This window comes from Marmota flaviventris, chromosome 2 (genome assembly GCF_047511675.1).
Source record: "Marmota flaviventris isolate mMarFla1 chromosome 2, mMarFla1.hap1, whole genome shotgun sequence".
NCBI lineage: Eukaryota > Metazoa > Chordata > Mammalia > Rodentia > Sciuridae > Marmota > Marmota flaviventris.
In genome coordinates this window covers 191,668,433-191,685,953 of record NC_092499.1, presented here as the reverse complement: position 1 = coordinate 191,685,953, position 17,521 = coordinate 191,668,433, and the positions used below count along the sequence as shown (strand labels likewise).

General features: G+C 42.3%; 2 protein-coding genes across 3 annotated transcripts in view; both read left to right on the top strand.

Moving 5' to 3' along the window:
• The first annotated feature begins 10 nt into the window (after nucleotides 1-10).
• Nucleotides 11-9,686, top strand: Cstf1 (cleavage stimulation factor subunit 1). 2 transcript variants are annotated; one of them, XM_071608982.1, is made up of 6 exons: nucleotides 11-114; nucleotides 1,928-2,121; nucleotides 3,503-3,780; nucleotides 3,950-4,147; nucleotides 4,803-5,193; nucleotides 7,030-9,686. In XM_071608982.1, the coding sequence occupies exons 2-6, from the start codon at nucleotides 1,953-1,955 to the stop codon at nucleotides 7,287-7,289; spliced, it is 1,296 nt and encodes a 431-aa protein (XP_071465083.1). In that variant the 5' UTR covers nucleotides 11-114; nucleotides 1,928-1,952; the 3' UTR covers nucleotides 7,290-9,686. The 2 variants fall into 2 exon arrangements, with proteins under 2 accessions (XP_071465083.1, XP_071465084.1); XM_071608983.1 differs by lacking the exon at nucleotides 11-114 and adding an exon at nucleotides 212-289.
• Nucleotides 9,687-16,603: 6,917 nt separating this feature from the next.
• Nucleotides 16,604-17,521, top strand: part of Cass4 (Cas scaffold protein family member 4) — a 36,185-nt gene continuing 35,267 nt past the window's right edge. The window contains exon 1 of the mRNA XM_071608981.1: nucleotides 16,604-16,875. Coding sequence (XP_071465082.1) covers nucleotides 16,840-16,875 — 36 coding nt within the window. The 5' untranslated portion in view covers nucleotides 16,604-16,839. The remainder of the gene's footprint in view (nucleotides 16,876-17,521) is intronic.

Here is a 17,521-nt window from a genome sequence, read left to right as displayed (position 1 = left end):
TTCTAGCGTCCATGATGCTTTCTAGGCTGTGGCATTTGTTCGTAAGACAGCAGCCCCTTGGTGTCAAGGTTGTCGCATAGAAGATACTGTCGGAGGAGGCGAACGAACGTGCCAGTAAGTAAGATGGCGAGATGGGCAGGAGAGAATGGGATCGATCGATAGCGCAGCACTCGGCGTGGCGCCCTTTGCGCGTGCGCAATGAAAGTGCGCGCCGAGCGATCCATTGGGCAGGGTTCGCGCCTCCATCTTTCTGGGAGAGAGCGGGAGACCGAGAAAGCCGTATCAGCGGGTACGGAGATGCGGGGACACGGGGCGAGCGGCCGGTGCGGCCGGCTGGGGCCTACAGAGGGTCACGTGAAGGACTGGGCGGGCAGGGCGAGAGCGAACGGGAGACGTGCGCCCGAGTTCTGCGTGCTGAGTTGTCCGACCGGGCCTGCACACCCTTTCTCCCCGGGCCTCCATCTGCCTCTGCTTCCCGGTGCTCGCGGCGCGTTCGGCTAGGGGCCCCTGCGCCCTCGGCTCGGTCCGCTTCCTGGCCGGTGGTCGCCGATCCTGGCCCGGAGTCTCTTGTCCTCGTGCCTCAGTGTCCCCACCTGCGAATTGGAGAAGATAAACAGGCTTCCCCAGCCCTCGAGCGAACGTTCAGGAGGAGCTGAGAAGTGGGGCTTGGGCGCTTTTTTTTTTTCTTTTTAAAAATCTCTTTGTTCACCCCCCGACCCATGGCCGGAGTTAAGAGAGAATAGTGAGGTGGTTAAGTTGTGGGCCCTGGAGTGGGACAGCTCTGAAGGCCGCTCTAACCTTGGAAGAGTTACTAGCCACACTTTACTTTGAATGGTGTCCTTTGCTATTTGAGCTCATTTCATCAACTCTTTTGTGCTCTAATATCGTCTGCACAAATGTACTTTTACACTTGTATTTGCTTTATTTTTCAATACATTGAATGCTTTCATTTAATAAATCAATGTCTATAAACTGCTTAGCACGATATCTGGCAAGTAGGAAATACATGATAAATATTGTTATTGACACCTAACACTGTGCAAGAACTCAGGCCTTGAGCCCACTTTTATTCTCTGTTACTGTCTCCAGACACCTGCAACCTTCTGATCTGTGCAAGCATTCACATACATATATTGGTATTTGATAATCAAATTTTTTATCATGGCCACCTATTGGAGTCTTCTTGCATAAATCAAAAACCTCCACCTGTGGTTTGTTTCATTTTTAAAGACTGAAGGAGAACTTAGACATATGAGTGCACAGTATGCTATTCTTTTCCATTTTTGTAGTTATGGCCCTATCTTATTGGCAATGTTTCATTAAGCAGTTTACCCTTGAATCTTAACAAATTAGTTAATTTTGTTTCTTTTTATAGTACAATAGCTTTTTTTTTTTTTTTTCCTTCACCTACTGGCTTACTACTTAAATTATCTAATTATAGTAATAAGCTCATTTGCCTTAAAACAGGTTTTAAGAGTGAACATTACAGCCAATAGTAAACACAACTCAGCTGTGGAAACAGTGCATTCAACAGAATAGCAGCTGTCTTGCCTATTAACAGAAGAAATGGAAGATTTTAGGATAGTAACAAAGATTAAAAATCATAGGTGGATAGTGTGGCAGAGAAGAAAAGATGCTGGTGGATTCTACTGCAAATATTGGCTAACATTAACTTGAATAGTTTATGTATGCCAAGCCCTGAGCTCAGTGCATTATATACACCATCTCATTTGACCTCTAGTAATTTATGTAACAGCTGAGAGACCTGAGCTCAAAAAAATAAAAAATAAGGTTACTAAACTAAAGAAAATACAGCTAGTAGAGCTGGGATTTAAACCCTGCAAGATTATTTGACCAAAGAATCCTGGATTACTTATGTGATTTACTAGTGCCTCCACGCTTCACCATCCACCTTGTTTTCTTGCAGCTGAGAAACGGTTCTCTACTCCAACATGTACAGAACCAAAGTGGGCTTGAAGGACCGCCAGCAGCTCTACAAGCTGATCATTAGCCAGCTGCTGTATGATGGCTACATCAGCATTGCTAATGGCCTCATAAATGAAATCAAGCCTCAGTCTGTCTGCGCACCCTCGGAGCAGCTCCTGCATCTCATCAAACTAGGTATCTTATGTATGCAAATTTATAGATCCCATACTTAAGTTTCAGATGTTTTCCCACAGCAGAATTTTTTGAGAGTATTCCTATTTAGTTATGGTCTCTAATAGGTATTAAATACTGCTAGACACTGAAAGGGTAAAGTGCAGTCCAGATCATGGAGACTTCAGGCTGGTTCTAATGCATTTGTACACATGAACTAGAGCACTCTATTGACTTCCTTTAAATCTCAGCTCAGATGGCATCTTAGATTCCCCTTTACCCCTTTTAAAATAATTCCTGAGTGCACAGTATGCTATTCTTTTCCATTTTCCTCATACCTCCCTAATTATTCTGCCTCAATAATTCTATTTCTTTCATGACAGATTTACTGTTTATAAGTTCTTTCATTGTCTTGAGGTTGTTTTCTTGGCAGTTCTCACATTTTCATTCCCTAGCATTCACAAATAAAGACTGCAAGCTCTATAAAGAACAGAAGAACCTTGTCTCCTTCATCCATTTATCCTGAGGCCTACCTGACATTTAATAAGATGTTTAATTATCAAACATATTGTTCTCTTTAGCTTGGTGAAGCCAATTGTGACAATTTATCCTGAGGAAATAAAGAGGATAAACTAAAATGCAACTATTAATATACTATTATTTATAAAGTTTTAAATGTCCATAAAATTAGATGCAACAATGTAATAATGTTGTAGATGAATGTTTATTAGCTCAGACAGGGTTTTATTCTGTGTGTTTTAATAGACAATATAGCACACAGTGCCAGTCTATTTTTGTTTTAAAAAACAAAACTATTTTGTGCATGGGGAAAGAACCAGAAGAAGTCAGACCACAATGTTGACAGTAATATTTGCAAAAATTTGAGATCATTATTATTTTCTTATTTGTATAGTTTTTCTTATTGTTTATGTGATGTATGTGGTTATTTTTAAATTTAAAATGTATATTCTGAACCGACTTTAGTTAATTTAGCCTACATTCTTTCAAAACCAGTTCACTAATGGTTAACACTCTAGCTGACTACTTTGTATCTGCAACTAACAGATCTCAACTTTAAAAATATTACATTTTAAAGGGAAAAAGATGGATGATTTAACTACAGAACTGCTAGTTTATTGGGTTTCTATAGCTGTAGTTATAGTAGTATACTTTGGAGACAAGAACCTAGGGAGTTGACTTTGGTTGTGGGGGCCTTTTCTTGCTCCAGCCCAGTGTTGAGAACCTTGGACAGCATGGCAGGGAACATAATTTTGTAAAGGTTTGGGTGTCATGCAGCCCACAGAAATTGTAAGTTGATGTTGGTGAACATCTTTAGTTTTGGATCCAGAACTTTGTCTTGGCATTTAATTTTTTTTTTCATGTTTTTAATTTTGATTTCTTCTAGGAATGGAAAACGATGACACAGCGGTTCAGTATGCAATTGGTCGATCAGATACAGTTGCCCCTGGCACCGGGATTGACTTGGAGTTTGATGCAGATGTTCAGACAATGTCCCCAGAGGCTTCTGAATATGAAACATGCTATGTCACATCCCATAAAGGACCATGCCGTGTAGCTACCTATAGTAGAGATGGGCAGTTGATAGCTACTGGATCTGCTGATGCTTCCATAAAGATACTCGACACAGAAAGAATGTTGGCCAAAAGTGCTATGCCAATAGAGGTAAAAACCCCAGTAGTGTACTCACCATTTGCCTTGTGTTTCTCATTCTCAAGAAAGCAAGCAAATGATTTAAGCTAGCTCTGATTTACCATAGCTGTGGATTGTATTCTTTGATGTAAGCAGATTCTGTGCGTTGAGTGTCTCTACTTTTTTTTTTTTTTTTATCTAGGTCATGATGAATGAGACTGCACAGCAGAACATGGAGAACCACCCAGTCATTCGAACACTCTATGATCACGTGGATGAAGTCACATGTCTCGCTTTCCACCCAACAGAACAGATCCTGGCATCTGGTTCGAGGGATTACACCCTTAAATTATTTGATTATTCCAAGCCATCTGCAAAAAGAGCCTTCAAATACATTCAGGTTAGAAATATTTGGAAGAGAGCTTTACATTTTTTTCTAAACATAGGGAGCTATTGAACAACTCTTCTCTCTTTTTTTTAAAGTAGTCTCTCCATGTCATCCTGTAAAACAAGTACAGCAACTGAGATACATTCTGGATGGCACAAGAATCAGATTCCATTGGTACATAGTTCATATGCTGCCATGTGCCTGCTTACTCTGGCTGGTCAGGACCTGTCACAGTTCATGGGACTGGGATTCAGAATCCAGATCACTCTTTACAGGTTGCAGATTCCTATTAAAAACTAATCTACCATCTCCCATATAACTTATAGGAAGCAAAAAACAATACAGAAACTATCAGGTGTTTATTGAAATCATGACATTGGCACTGTATTTTGAATGTGCATTGCAGAAACACTGCGGCTCTAGTACTGACTTCCATCTTCCCATAATTGAACTTTATTTTTTACTCAATAGTTATGGTTCTGAAGCAAATCAAAGTTGTTATTTTAAGTGCATTTATCTTCAGTAACCATATAGGTTTCAGAATCTCTGCTCAAAAAAAAGATATGTCCCAGAGAGTACTTTTATTCCTTCTGATACATATGTAATAAGAATCCCCTGGATTTAATGTTCACCAATTGGTCACTTAAGTTGATGTCTGTCATTCCAGGAAGCTGAAATGTTGCGCTCCATCTCTTTTCATCCTTCGGGAGACTTTATACTTGTTGGAACTCAGCACCCAACTCTTCGCCTTTATGATATCAACACCTTTCAGTGTTTCGTCTCTTGCAATCCTCAAGATCAGCACACTGATGCTATATGTTCTGTCAATTACAATCCCAGTGCCAATATGTATGTAACTGGTAGCAAGGACGGCTGCATCAAATTATGGGATGGTGTTTCAAATCGATGCATCACAACTTTTGAAAAAGCACATGACGGAGCCGAAGTCTGTTCTGCCATTTTTTCCAAAAATTCTAAATACATTCTTTCAAGTGGAAAAGACTCTGTAGCTAAACTTTGGGAAATATCAACAGGACGAACACTGGTCAGATACACGGGTATGTGAGTAGTTGGTTTTAATGTTTCTGTAGCATTTTACTGTTTCCAGAATTCTTAGATCTTTGCAGTAGAGCAACATGATACTATGCATTGAACAGGGCAGATGTTATCCTTTTTTAGGTAAGAGCAAAGCAAGGCTTAAAAGGTTAAATCAGCCAAGGCTACAGTTGGAGGTGAGGCAGAGCTAGGAACAAAATCGTGGTTTAATAGCTTTGCTCTTCTCCATACTTTACAGTTTAAATGAACTAGGTCTAGGTTCCATGCAGGTAACATTTGAGAACCTGGTGGTCCATTTGTAGACTGACTTGTCCCACACCCACAAAAATGTCAATGCAGACCAGAGGGAAAAACTGCAGCTAGTGGATCTCAGTAATGGTATGCACTAGGAAAAAAAGAGCTAAAAGGGAAAATCTTGACCTATTCCTGAGAAAGCAGAGGTAGCCCCCAAATAAGAACACACATGCACTCTCAACACAGATAGAAAATGGGCTGTTCAAACAGAAAAACAAAAGTAAACTTGTAGAATCCTCACTAATTTGTGTCACTCTCATGGGTAACAGGTGTGTCTGTAGTTTTGTGGTTTTTTTGTTTTTTTAAATTTTGTTGCAATTCATCCCATTGATAGTAATTAGAAGAGAGTGAATGTTAAAATATTGTGTCTAATTCTTCCATTTCTATAGCAGCAAAGACTATTTTTTGGTTGAAAACCTCGAGGAACTTAATTGGTTTTCTCTTGAGGTTTGTGTAGAATCACCATGACTGTACAGCTCAGAAAGCTTTTTTTTAAAAAAAAAAAACCCTCTTGCACCTTGGAAAAGAAAATCAAAGATCTGCTGGTTGAGCCACTAGGGTGCAGCATGACCTTCCTCATGTGTCTCATAGTAACTGGTGTTTGCTTCCCTGCCATCTTTTTGGCCCCTAGTGTTATATACAACTAGCAAGTCTGTGGAAGAGCCATTCTATTAAAATTTTTGGTGACTTCACTGAAATGCTTTTATACAAAACTATTTCTAAAATGTATCTTATTACTATTGAAGAACTGTGTGCTTGTTGCAAAAAGGAGACCAGAAATGACCAGAGTATATGTTGAAGGCCTTCTGCCCCTTCTCAGGAGTGCAGCGCATGTACACAGACACCAGGCTGCTGACAAAAACTTGGGTTTATGAGTGTTTGGATTTCATGATGATAATGTGGCAAACTGGCTTGTTTTAGGTGAAAATTTGTTTTTTTCAGAAATGCTATTCTGTTGATTTTTATATGCAATTCCTCTGTTTTTGCTAATTTACAGGTCAACACCCCATCCTATCAGTGCACAAGACTTATATTTAGTTTTGATATTTTTGTCAGAATTCAAAGTGCTCTTGAAATAGAAAGGAAAAACTATTCTGACAACATTAGAAATTTGAGACTTAACACTGAACAGTTATAAAAGTTGGACATAGTATATGTACATATATCAAATGGGCCAATAGTCTTAATCTATAAAGAGATCTTAGATGAACCACACTTGACAGGAAAGGAACCAAAGGAAATGGAGCCATTTTATAGAAATTTAAAAAATAAAAAGTGTCTCATAGTATAAATGACCAACTTATTATCAGCCCAAGAAGTGAAGGACTTTATTGATGGAGAGTTAGGATTGTTGTATAGACGGTGGACCTAGAAGTGATTTTCATACAATTTTTTATTTCAAAATTGGTAGAGATATATTATTTTAACAGTTTTTAAATGCTCTTTTTATATTGAAAGTATTAGAATATTCCCAGGGTCTGAGATGTAAACTTGGTTTGCCATTCCTCAGTCCACAGCCCTTAACCTCTTGGTTTCTGTGGCAGGTGCGGGTCTGAGTGGACGGCAGGTGCACCGGACACAGGCTGTCTTTAACCACACGGAGGACTATGTGTTGCTGCCTGATGAAAGGACGATCAGCCTCTGCTGCTGGGACTCCAGGACAGCTGAGCGGAGGAACCTGCTGTCTTTGGGGCACAACAACATTGTACGCTGCATAGTACACTCACCCACCAACCCCGGATTTATGACATGCAGTGACGACTTCAGAGCCCGGTTTTGGTACCGGAGATCAACCACCGACTGAGCCACCTTCATTACGAGGGTTCTTGTCTCTAGGACTCTGCCTTCCTTCCCTGTGTCCTGTCACCAGCTTCCATAGTAAGTCATTGCACCATCTTTGACAGTTGTGCTGCCAGCTCTGTCTGCATCCTTCTTGGATTTATACAAAAGAATCTTTTTTTACCTTGATGTAGAATCATGGTGGAAAAAGTTGGAAACACAGATCTGTGCAGTTATTCTACATTCACTGATTATTACAGTGTGACTTTCATCGATTTTGTAAATACAGGACTTGCCATTTCTTTGGAATCTCTTGATCATTTGGAGGATAAAATATTAAAGTGCTTTGTAGATTTCAAGTGAATCTGTCATGAGGAACTTTCATTTGGTACTTTGTCAACGTCCATGCCTCTTCCACTACACTCTGTATCTTTCCTTCCCAGATACATTGGCATGCAAGTAGCCATGTGGCTCTGAGGATCCAGAGTTTGTACCGTGTTGAACCATTTTTGAGACACTCGGTTCTATCATTAAATGACATCATTCTGATAATAAAGCTCACATATGCAACTTCAGTGTTAACATACTTTTCACTTCAAATGAATGGCCAGTGCTCCCTGAAGATCTGTAGGAACCATATCTGTTGTCAGACCTCCCACGTTGTCCTTTCAGTCCAGCAGAGCTCATCTTTAATGAATGTATTTCCAATAAAATTACAACAATTTGGTGGAAAACAATAATAAGAATATATTCGATCTAAGCAAATTAGGGAAGCCTGCCATTGCTCTCAGGAATTTCTGAGGTAATTTTAAATCTTTCGTTTCTCTTTAGCAGGACTATAACTTATCACAGATACACATGGCAGCTGCATTCTTCAAAGATTTGTAGTGAACCACCTCATAGAGGTTCTCTTTTTTTTCTTGACTTTTTAGAATGTGGTAGTAGTTCTCTGGATTCAGTTCTATCTGGGTAAGAGAACTTACAAACGTAAACTTTGCTTTATTCCCCAAAAACAAATAACTCATGATCTGGGTAGGAGTACCTAGAAATAAGAGTCTGGGATCATTTGATAAAAAGAGTAAATAGGTTAAAGTAAAAATAATTGCTTTATATTATAGGAATTTCTTGAAGTTATTGCATAGAAATTCTTTAGTCATCATCCTTTTTTTTTTATTTTTTAAATATTTATTCTTTAGTTTTGGGCGGACACAACATCTTTGTTTGTATGTGGTGCTGAGGATCGAACCCGGGCCGCACGCATGCCAGGCGAGCGCACTACCGCTTGAGCCACATCCCCAGCCCAGTCATCATCCTTGAGGACTATTTTAACTCCTTGGTCTATATAAAATCATTTATCCATTAAGTTTTCTTTTTGTTTGTTTTTCTTTTTGTTTTGTTTTGTTTTTGAGATAGGGTCTTACTATGTTGCCAAGGCTGGTCTCAAACTCCTGGGCTCAAGTATCCCTGTTGCCTCAGCCTCCCAAGGAGCTGGGATGTCAGGCATGTACCACCATGCCTGGTTCATCTTAAACATTCTTAACATGTTAAAACACAAAATTTTAGTTGAGATTTCCAAAGAGCTATATTTTTGGTCCATAGTTAATGTATATTTTCCAGTTTTATTTTTCATTCTGATTTCCAGTATTTGAAGTTGGCTATCTAGGAGTGCTACTTTGATAAGATTAGAAGAAAGCTACTAAACAGGAACAAGGATAACCAGTTCTACCAAAAATTATCAAGCAGAACTCCCCAATTTTTTTCAACCTCCCTTTTGCCTCTGAAACTGTACAGCAGAGGTTTATCCCTTCTGTATTCTGCTGGCTGGTGTCCTGAAGTGACCACACTGCACTCCTGATACAAGCATCATTGGATCTTTTCAGTTGTTCATGAAATAAGGTGGCAATGCCTTTTTTGTTTGTTTGTTTTTAGACTAAGCAATGGTTCCATAGTTTCAGAACTTATTCATAAGATTTTGAGATCAAGGTACTTTTGTGTTTCCAAAATAGGTTTTGTTTTTGTTTTTGAATTTTAAAAGTTTAAAGTTTTGAGCTGGTGTAAGTGCCAAGAGTATTGTATGGACTTATATTTGCACCTCATTCACTTGTACCACATAACATCCTGGCATTCAAGTGATGAACAAGCTGGGCACAGTGGCACACGCCTGTATCCCCAGCAACCGTGGAGGAGACTGAGGCAGGAGGATCACAAGTTCAAGAGCAGCCTCAGCAACTTAGCAAAACACTGTCTTGAACTTTTAAGAATAAAAAGGGCTGGGGATATAGCCCAGCTGGAGAGCACCCCTGAATTCATTCCCCTGTACTGGAAAAAGAAAAATACCTGGTTAGAATGAGAACGTATACCTTCTGTGTTATTTTTTTAAAAGATGTGATTTCTAAAATAAAATTTTTGTATATAATGATAATTTTTTGGAGCTTGCTTTGAATGTTCCCATATTTGAACATCACTTCTCAAAAGGTGGTCTTCACCGATACTTTCTCGGACTCTTATTTGTAGCTGAATCACCTTGAGCTCTGTATCTACTCTTCTGTCTGTGAAGTTAAAGGACTCAAATATAGTTTAATTTCTTTGGATCATTAGGAGAGAACTCCTTTGCCTTATAGTTTGGTTTCCTTTAGGACAGGTGATGTGTGAGGGATCTGGTCTCTGCTCTGTTACTGGCTGGGTAAGTTGTCAGGTCATTTGTCTTCTGGGCTACAGCAGCTTTTCTTGAAATGCCTTCATCACAGTGATCTCCAGCAGGCACTTCAAGTGAAAAGAGTGAAGCACCTCTTTTTAATACTTGGTGAAACAGACTTGGGAGAGAGGGAGGCATTCGCTTTTATGGGGGAGGCCTACTTCTGAAAATATAGCAAACCAGGTACATGGAACCCTTTCAATGCAAAACTAAGTAGAGTCTATTTTTTATTTTAAATAGCTGAACTAACAAGAAAGGGAATTCTTGAGAGCCAAAAAATAAAGCACAAATCCAGAGGATGGTCAGTGCTGGAGCTGACAGCTATATCAAGGGTATTTGTCAGTTTCTTGAACCTAACGGTTTCTGAGCAGAAGTCAAAGCTGTGAGTCTTCACAGGGCAGGAACTTTGATCAAAGCCCAGAGAGCCTGGAACTTAAAAGGTACCCCCTCAATAAAAAAGACAAGCTTGACCATAAATTTGCCTCCTCAGCAGTTGGCTCAGGCTTGCAGGGAGGCGGGATGGGACGGTGGCATAGGGAAGATCTCTTGAGAAGCTGAAACAAGCTGTTCCTCAAGCAGGTTTAGAACAACTGGGACCACTTGCACACTCAGACAAAACCAAGTGGAAAACAAAGCCACCTCAGGTTGGCAGTGGCCACTGTGACTTGCACAGCCAGCACAAATTCCCTGTGCCAGAACACTTCTCACCTCCATCCTAAGGTGATTTTCCAGTAGTGCAGAGGATGGAGTTCAGTCAGATACATGGGGAAACTAGCCACTAGGAGATCAGCAAGAACACGAAACTCGGACCTGAACACGCTGGGACTGTTCAATGTAGAATGTGTTTAAAGAACTGAACAAGGAACTACAATGACACAGTGGTCAAGAGTGTATTTGAAGGGAAGAATAAAACTCGTGGGAAATAATTCAACATGTTTACCGCTCTCGTACTTAATGCTTCTCACCTTCTTCTGGAGCCATCTGTGGCCAGTTGATTCCTGGCTGCTTTATGTGCCCTGCCCCATGACGACTTGCCTGAGACACCCCTAACTGTGCCATTTGGTTGGCTAGCATTCAGCCTTTGCCAGGGGCTTCTAACCTGGGCATCAAAATTCGGCTAGGAAACTGAGTTCTCATTATTACAGCAATTACAAAGTCCCAGTCCTCCCTGGGCATTATCCCTACACCACTGTAGTTAGTGAGATTTTTGGCAATTTATAAAATTCTATGACCAGAAGAACTGTTTTTATGAATAATCTTCATGAGAGTAAAACCTGCCAGATAATCTCGGATGATTTTGAAGCAGTACCATCTGAGACTTTCAAGTCTTCAATGTTTTGAGTGTTCTCAGTCTCATTCAGCTACACCTTCCAATTCAGGCACTGAGTGTCCCGTGTTTGAATACCACCAGGCTCAAGAGACCTTCATAGCTAAAAGTTGGCAGGCAAACAGTACAGACATGTACAGAAAACATAAGCAACTTGCCTCCCCACACATTTATCAGACCTTATAGAAGTAAAGTAATCAGACTCACCAAGCTCAGGAAAAAAAAAAATTAAGCCCAGAGTACTGTTCTCAGTAACCTCACCAGAGTCTCAGACGGGTATTTCAAAAGCACCCTATTTCCTAGAATAATCACTCTCGCAATATTTGCAGTATAAGTGGATTGCAGCAGTATCTGAGGAGCTTCTCACGCCTTTCATTCATAAGAATCACAGAGGGATCAAATTCCCCAAAAGTCCTAGCTAGCTTCGTAGGAAGTAGTCTAATTCCAGGGCAAGTATCATTGCTTTTGCATCTTTGTTTTGTTTTCTGGTTTAGGTTGAGTTCCTTAGAACACATGACGTGCAGATTATTGCATCGCCGTATGTAAGGCGAACCGGAAGGCAAGCCCTTCGGTATGGGGAAGGTCACTGTGGGAAACTGCCAAGGTGATGGGGACCGCTTGAACTTCAGTTAGGGTGGAGCCAGTCTTCATTAGGAGACTGTTCACTTCACTGTGACCTTGAGCAAGTTTATCCTTCCCTTTTCTCCCCCCATACCCCTCTTTCCCTTTTTTTATTATAGAAAATTTTGGATGTACACAGAAGTCTGTAGTGTAGAGACTCCCCAGAGAAGGGGAGGGAGAGGAATGAAGAGTGACTGATGGGGATGAGGGTCTCTCTTTGGGCCAATGAAAATGTTCTGAAATTACTGGGGATCTTTGTACTCTGTACTAAAAACCATTGAATTTTATACCTTAAAAGCATGGGTTTTCCCTCTGGGCATGGCAGCACATGCCTATAATCCCAGCGACTCAGGAGGCTGAGGCAGGAGGATCTGGAGTTCAAAGCCAACCTCAACCAAAATTGAGGCACTAAGCAACTCAGCAAGACCCTGTCTCAAATAAAATACAAAAAGGGCTGGGTATGTGGCTCAGTGGTTAAGAACCCCTGGGTTCAATCTCTGGTAACAACAACAACAAAAAGTGAGTTTTATGGCACTTGAATCATATCTTAATAAAGCTGGCTTTTATTCTTAAAAAATGTCTACAGAACAATAAACCCCAATACATCTATCATATAGACTCCCTGACCTTCACTGACCTCAATTTATCTGTATCTCTCTGACTTTCCCCTTTTCTGAATCTTTTTTGAAGCAATTTCTCAGATATATTTTATCTACAAGTATTTTAATACATATGTCTGAAAGATAGGACTTTTAAAAACACAAATCATGGTAGACACAGTGGTGCACACCTGTAATCCCAGTGACTCTGAAGTTTGAGGCAGGAGGATTGTAAGTTCAAGGCCAGACTCATCAATTTAGCAAGACCCTATCTCAAACTTTTAAAAAATTAAAAAGACTGGGGATGTAGCTCAGTGATAAAGCAAGCCTGAGTTCAATCCCCAACACCAATAAAGGGAAAAAATTTATAACATTATTACACCTGCTAACATTAATGTTAATCATCATAACATTAACTAATGAATGCCATCATGTATGTGTTCAGTGTTTAGACTGCCAGGTAAATGGTTTGTCCTGAATTCAGATCCAGTTCAGGCCCATGCATTGTGATCTGATGATTTCTGTAAGTCTCTTTATCTTTAGATTTCACCTTACAGTCTCTGTTTTCTCCTTACAGTCTATTTGTTGAAGATGCTAGGTTATTTGGCAAAATTAATGTCCCACCACCACCACCAGGTTCCTCACCAGCAAAATAGGAAGAGTAGTAGAAGCTAACTTCCAAGGCTGCAGTTGGACTAAATGAGGTAATCTCTGCAATGCATTTGGAACAGCACTTCATGGCCTCCGGGGTTCAGAAATCCAGCCCTTCAGGTGGCCAGAGAACCTAGAGCTTGCTCTTGAGTCCTGGCCCCATCCCAGTGCTTCTGGGGGTTCTTTTTCTCGTCTCTGCTAGCCTGGCCCTGTGTGGGTGTCATTCTCTAGCAGACACACACCACTTGGTGGCAGAGTCATCCAAGAGAGCCTAGCCTGCCACCTGCTCCTCTTCCTGGCCATCTCAGGGCAGAACCTTTCTAAGTACCTTCAAGACAGTGAAACCTGCCTGGGAGTACTGGCTTCCCCTGTCAGGAGTGGGGAAAGAACTACAGTCCATGAGCTGTCTGGTGACAGAGGCAATCAGTGCCCCTCTTGGGAATTCTCAGTGTGAAGACTGTCCAGCTGCTGTGGTGACGCCCTGTTCAATAGGAATTTTCGTGCTAGCCATGGAATTATCAGTTCATGACCTAGAGTTCAGATGCCAGCTGCCCAGGGGGTAGAGAATTACGGGTGCAAGCTTATAGTTCTAATTGGTCTATTTATAGCCTCAGCTTCAGTTCTGTTTATCTTGAAGAAACTTTCTCACAATAAATCCTTTTGATGTTCAAACCTATATAATAAACATGCTGAGCTTGTTCGTAGTCACTGCTTCCCAACCAGGGTTGTTAGTGAACCACGGGGACCTGGCTTTTTCTCTATTTGTGTGTCTGTTTGTCTTTTCTCCATGCCCTCATCACCCCGTTTGGTTACGTGAACAAACAGCCCTGCAGGTTGTGGCATACCCCCCGCCCGCACCCCCCCATGTGTAAGCCAATCACTGTGTCTTGGGTTTGGGTGCTCAGACTAGCATGGAGCACCCTTTCCACCTGCTGGTAAAAGTATCTCGCCACATGAAAGAACGGGATGCTAAAGGAGCGGAACAAAACTCTGTAACCAGAAAGCGGCACTGTGGTGCTCTAGACATGCCAACGATTGGTATTTTGTCTGTCCTGGTACCAACCTAGTACTAAACTGTATTCATATATTCGAAGATTTTCGAGTGCTATGTGCTCACCACTGTCTAAACGTTGGGAAATCGTCAGTGACCCATACGGAAGGGTCCCTATTTGGAAAGCCTCACATTGAGTTATTTATTATAAAGTAGCTTCTGGGCAAAAAGTTGTGCACTGGGGAGCTTTTGCATGGTGTTGAAAGCATAAGTGAGCGAGGCCTTCTGCAGCCCTGCCGTTTAACCTGTTACGTCCCAGGTATTCAATTCTGCAAGTACTGCAAAGAAATGACACAGGTGCATTAAAATAGGTTGGAAGTCATAATCTAGCACTCATACATAATTATATTAATCAATATTGTATTGTTATATAATTTTAATACATTTTATATTCTACATTTGAGTTAGTGCAGGTTTCCCACATCTGGGATGATGAGACAAAGCAGGTTAACCCTGCCCTGTTATTCTAATCTAAGCCCTTGCTTTCTGCTGTCTTCCTTTTGTTTCCCAAAAAAAGTAATGGATTTTTGTTTTTGTTTTTGCTTTTTGTAATTTTAAAATCCGTGATATCTCTGGATGTGACTGGATTTCTAGATTACGTTTGAGTCCCTAAGTGTTAGAGATATCGATTCTTGATTTAAAAAATAATTAATTGTAGAAAATGAATGCTCAAGTTAACACTGTCCTATCTAAAATTTCTGTTCCCATGGATAGATAAGCCTGGCAACATAGGACCCAGGTCCAGTAGGGCCCACCCTTGCAATATGAGGCTTGCGCAGGCTTGATGAAGCAGCCACATGGTCCTCACCTGGGATTCTGCATCACCCATTCCACCAACAGAGGACCGTGGAGTTCGCAGAAGGCAGGAGGGAAGGGGCGGCCTAAGGAATGTTGACTCAAGTCGACAACACAGATGGCCTGCCACTGTGTGCGTCATTGACTGCAGTGCCCTGGGAGTGACTGTCTCTCTGCAGAGACCAAGGGCGTCCAACACTTCTGTAATCCAGGCCTCATTCCAGCCCCAGGCTTTCCACTCTCTTCCTAGGGATCTGCTTGTCTCCTTTAAGCAGGACTTGCTTGCTGCTTCTCATCCTGGTTTTTTGTTTGTTTGTTTTAATCTACGCTGTAGAGGAGCAAGCTCTGCCTCCTCGGATTTGCCAGTCCAGTTTTCCTGGGGTGAAGCCGCCCCCTCCTCTAGTCCTCCTCTCCGCCCACCTCCACTTTGACCTGGTTGGTTGCAATCTTGGTTTGTGAAGGAACTGTGGGGTCACTGTCCCCTCCCTGTCATCTAGTCCCATCCACACAGCCTGTCAATTGCTTGACTCTCAAAGTATAGATGGTCTTGTCCAAAAATAAGTCAATTGGTAAACAAACACATTCCGGCGCTCTGATGTGGGGACCTGGGCACTCAACCCAACCAAAAGACAAGCCAGTATGTGCTGTAATGGCAAGAGGGGAGCAAGGAGAGGAGAAGGAGCTGGCTGGGGTGAAGCTGAAGCCAGGCTTGGAAGAATAGTGCCCTTTTGTTTGCATGAAATAAAAACGCAGGTGCGTCCTTGCAGTCTGTCCTACTGTCATCTGTCTCGAGATGCTGGAAAAGCAAAAAGATTTGTCAAGTCCCGAAGACTCGGGTGTACCAGCACGGTGGTTTCAAATGCAGACTACAGTGGTGAGATTTCAGAGATAGGGACAAGGGTGGTGTTGAGCACAGTACTTGCTGCAGTCCGAGCTCAGAAGATGTTCACCCCAAGCACTGTGAGCAAATGCAGCTGGTGGGTGTAGGGCTCACAGCAGGGCAAGTGTGATGGGGAAGGCCACCTGGAGGGAGGACAGTCCTCTAAGGCACCCCGTGACTTGTTTTACCCTGGCTGTCAGAAGGCAAGATTTTTTTTTTTTTGGTGGGGGTGGGGCATGTACAGGGATTGAACTCAGGGCCCTCAACCCTGAGCCACATCCCCAGCCCTATTTTGTATTTTTTTTTTTTATAGACAGGGTCTCACTGAGTTGCTAAGTGCCTTGCCAAGTTGCTGAGGTTGGCTTTGAACTCACGATCCTCCTGCCTCAGTCTCCCTAGCCGCTGGGATTACAGGTATGCGCCACCACGCCCGGCTATAAGGCAAGTTTTAAGAAGCCAAGAGGAAGGAATGCTGACCAACACCAGAAATATTGCCAAGTGGTCTCTCACCAGGGAAATGAGCCAGGTCTGTCCGGTGGGAGTTATTCCACAGTGTTCGAGGGACAAAGTGCCCCGTATGACTACCCAGAGCACTTCAAAGTAGGAACTTCATCCTGTAAAGCAGAAGAATTTTTTTCTTCCTCTTCTGTGGTTTTACACAGCAAATGAGTGATAATCTCCACTTATAGACAAAGTGAGACGTCAGGCATTGAGGAGGGAGTGTGGCCTGTGTTTCTGGTCCCCCCTCCTTCGGCCCTTTCATTTTACTCTTATCGCACTTTCCAGAAAGTTTGCTGACTGGGAGCGTCTTCTTGACGATTTCCCATGTGTCAGATAGATAGCTCCATAGAATTCAGCTTCTGAGAACCAGCCAGAAGCATGCAGTGACATTGCATAACCTGCCTCTGAAGCCGGAGATAGCCGTGGAGCTCAGCGCAGCTGGGTCACATACTGACATGAGGGGAACGAGCATCAGGGATGGAGGACCCAAGGTGAGCCATGGGGTCTGTGTGCGGGGGGAGCAGTGACGGCTGAAGATGCAACCACTCTTAGTTCTGAGTGTCTGATGAAGGCAAAGGATGAATCCTAACCATGTGCAGGTTGGAGAAAGGAAAGCTGAGTGTGTGTGTAACTGTGGGGACACCCGGGCTGTAAAGCTGCCTACAGGTTGGCTTCCCAGATGGGTGGAAATGACTTTTCAGTAGAGATCAGCTTACACACTGGACAACAGTGCCTCCCTCCCTCCCTCTGTGTTCAAGGAACCTGTTTAGCAAGATGCCAGCCTCTGCCTCAGTGCGTCCCAGGCTCTTCTTCTTCCTCTGGACCCTGAAGACACTGTGTAGCTCACAGGTGTCCTGGCTCATCTCTTTGCTCACTTACCGAGAGCAGAACCCAGGCTCGGCCTCAGCCTCCTTGTCGAGGGCACGCAGGAACCCACATTCTGTCTTCACGGTAGTTTGGGTCTTGCGGGAGCCACATGGAACGTTCACACAGACTTCAAGTCTGTTGTGAACCAAAAAAGATTCCCTATGTAGGAAGTTAAAGTGGCTACCAGGAATAGACACTCAAACACAGGAAAGTGAAGCTCGGGTTGATGTGTGTGTGTGTGTGTGTGTGTGTGTGTGTGTCTTGCTACAT

Coding starts and splice junctions, on each gene's coding strand:
- Cstf1 (XM_071608982.1), top strand. CDS start 1,953: ATGTACAGAACCAAAGTGGGCTTGAAGGACCGCCAGCAGCTCTACAAG. Junction 4,148..4,802: donor GAGCCTTCAAATACATTCAG/GTTAGAAATATT, acceptor CTGTCATTCCAG/GAAGCTGAAATGTTGCGCTC. Junction 5,194..7,029: donor AACACTGGTCAGATACACGG/GTATGTGAGTAG, acceptor TTTCTGTGGCAG/GTGCGGGTCTGAGTGGACGG.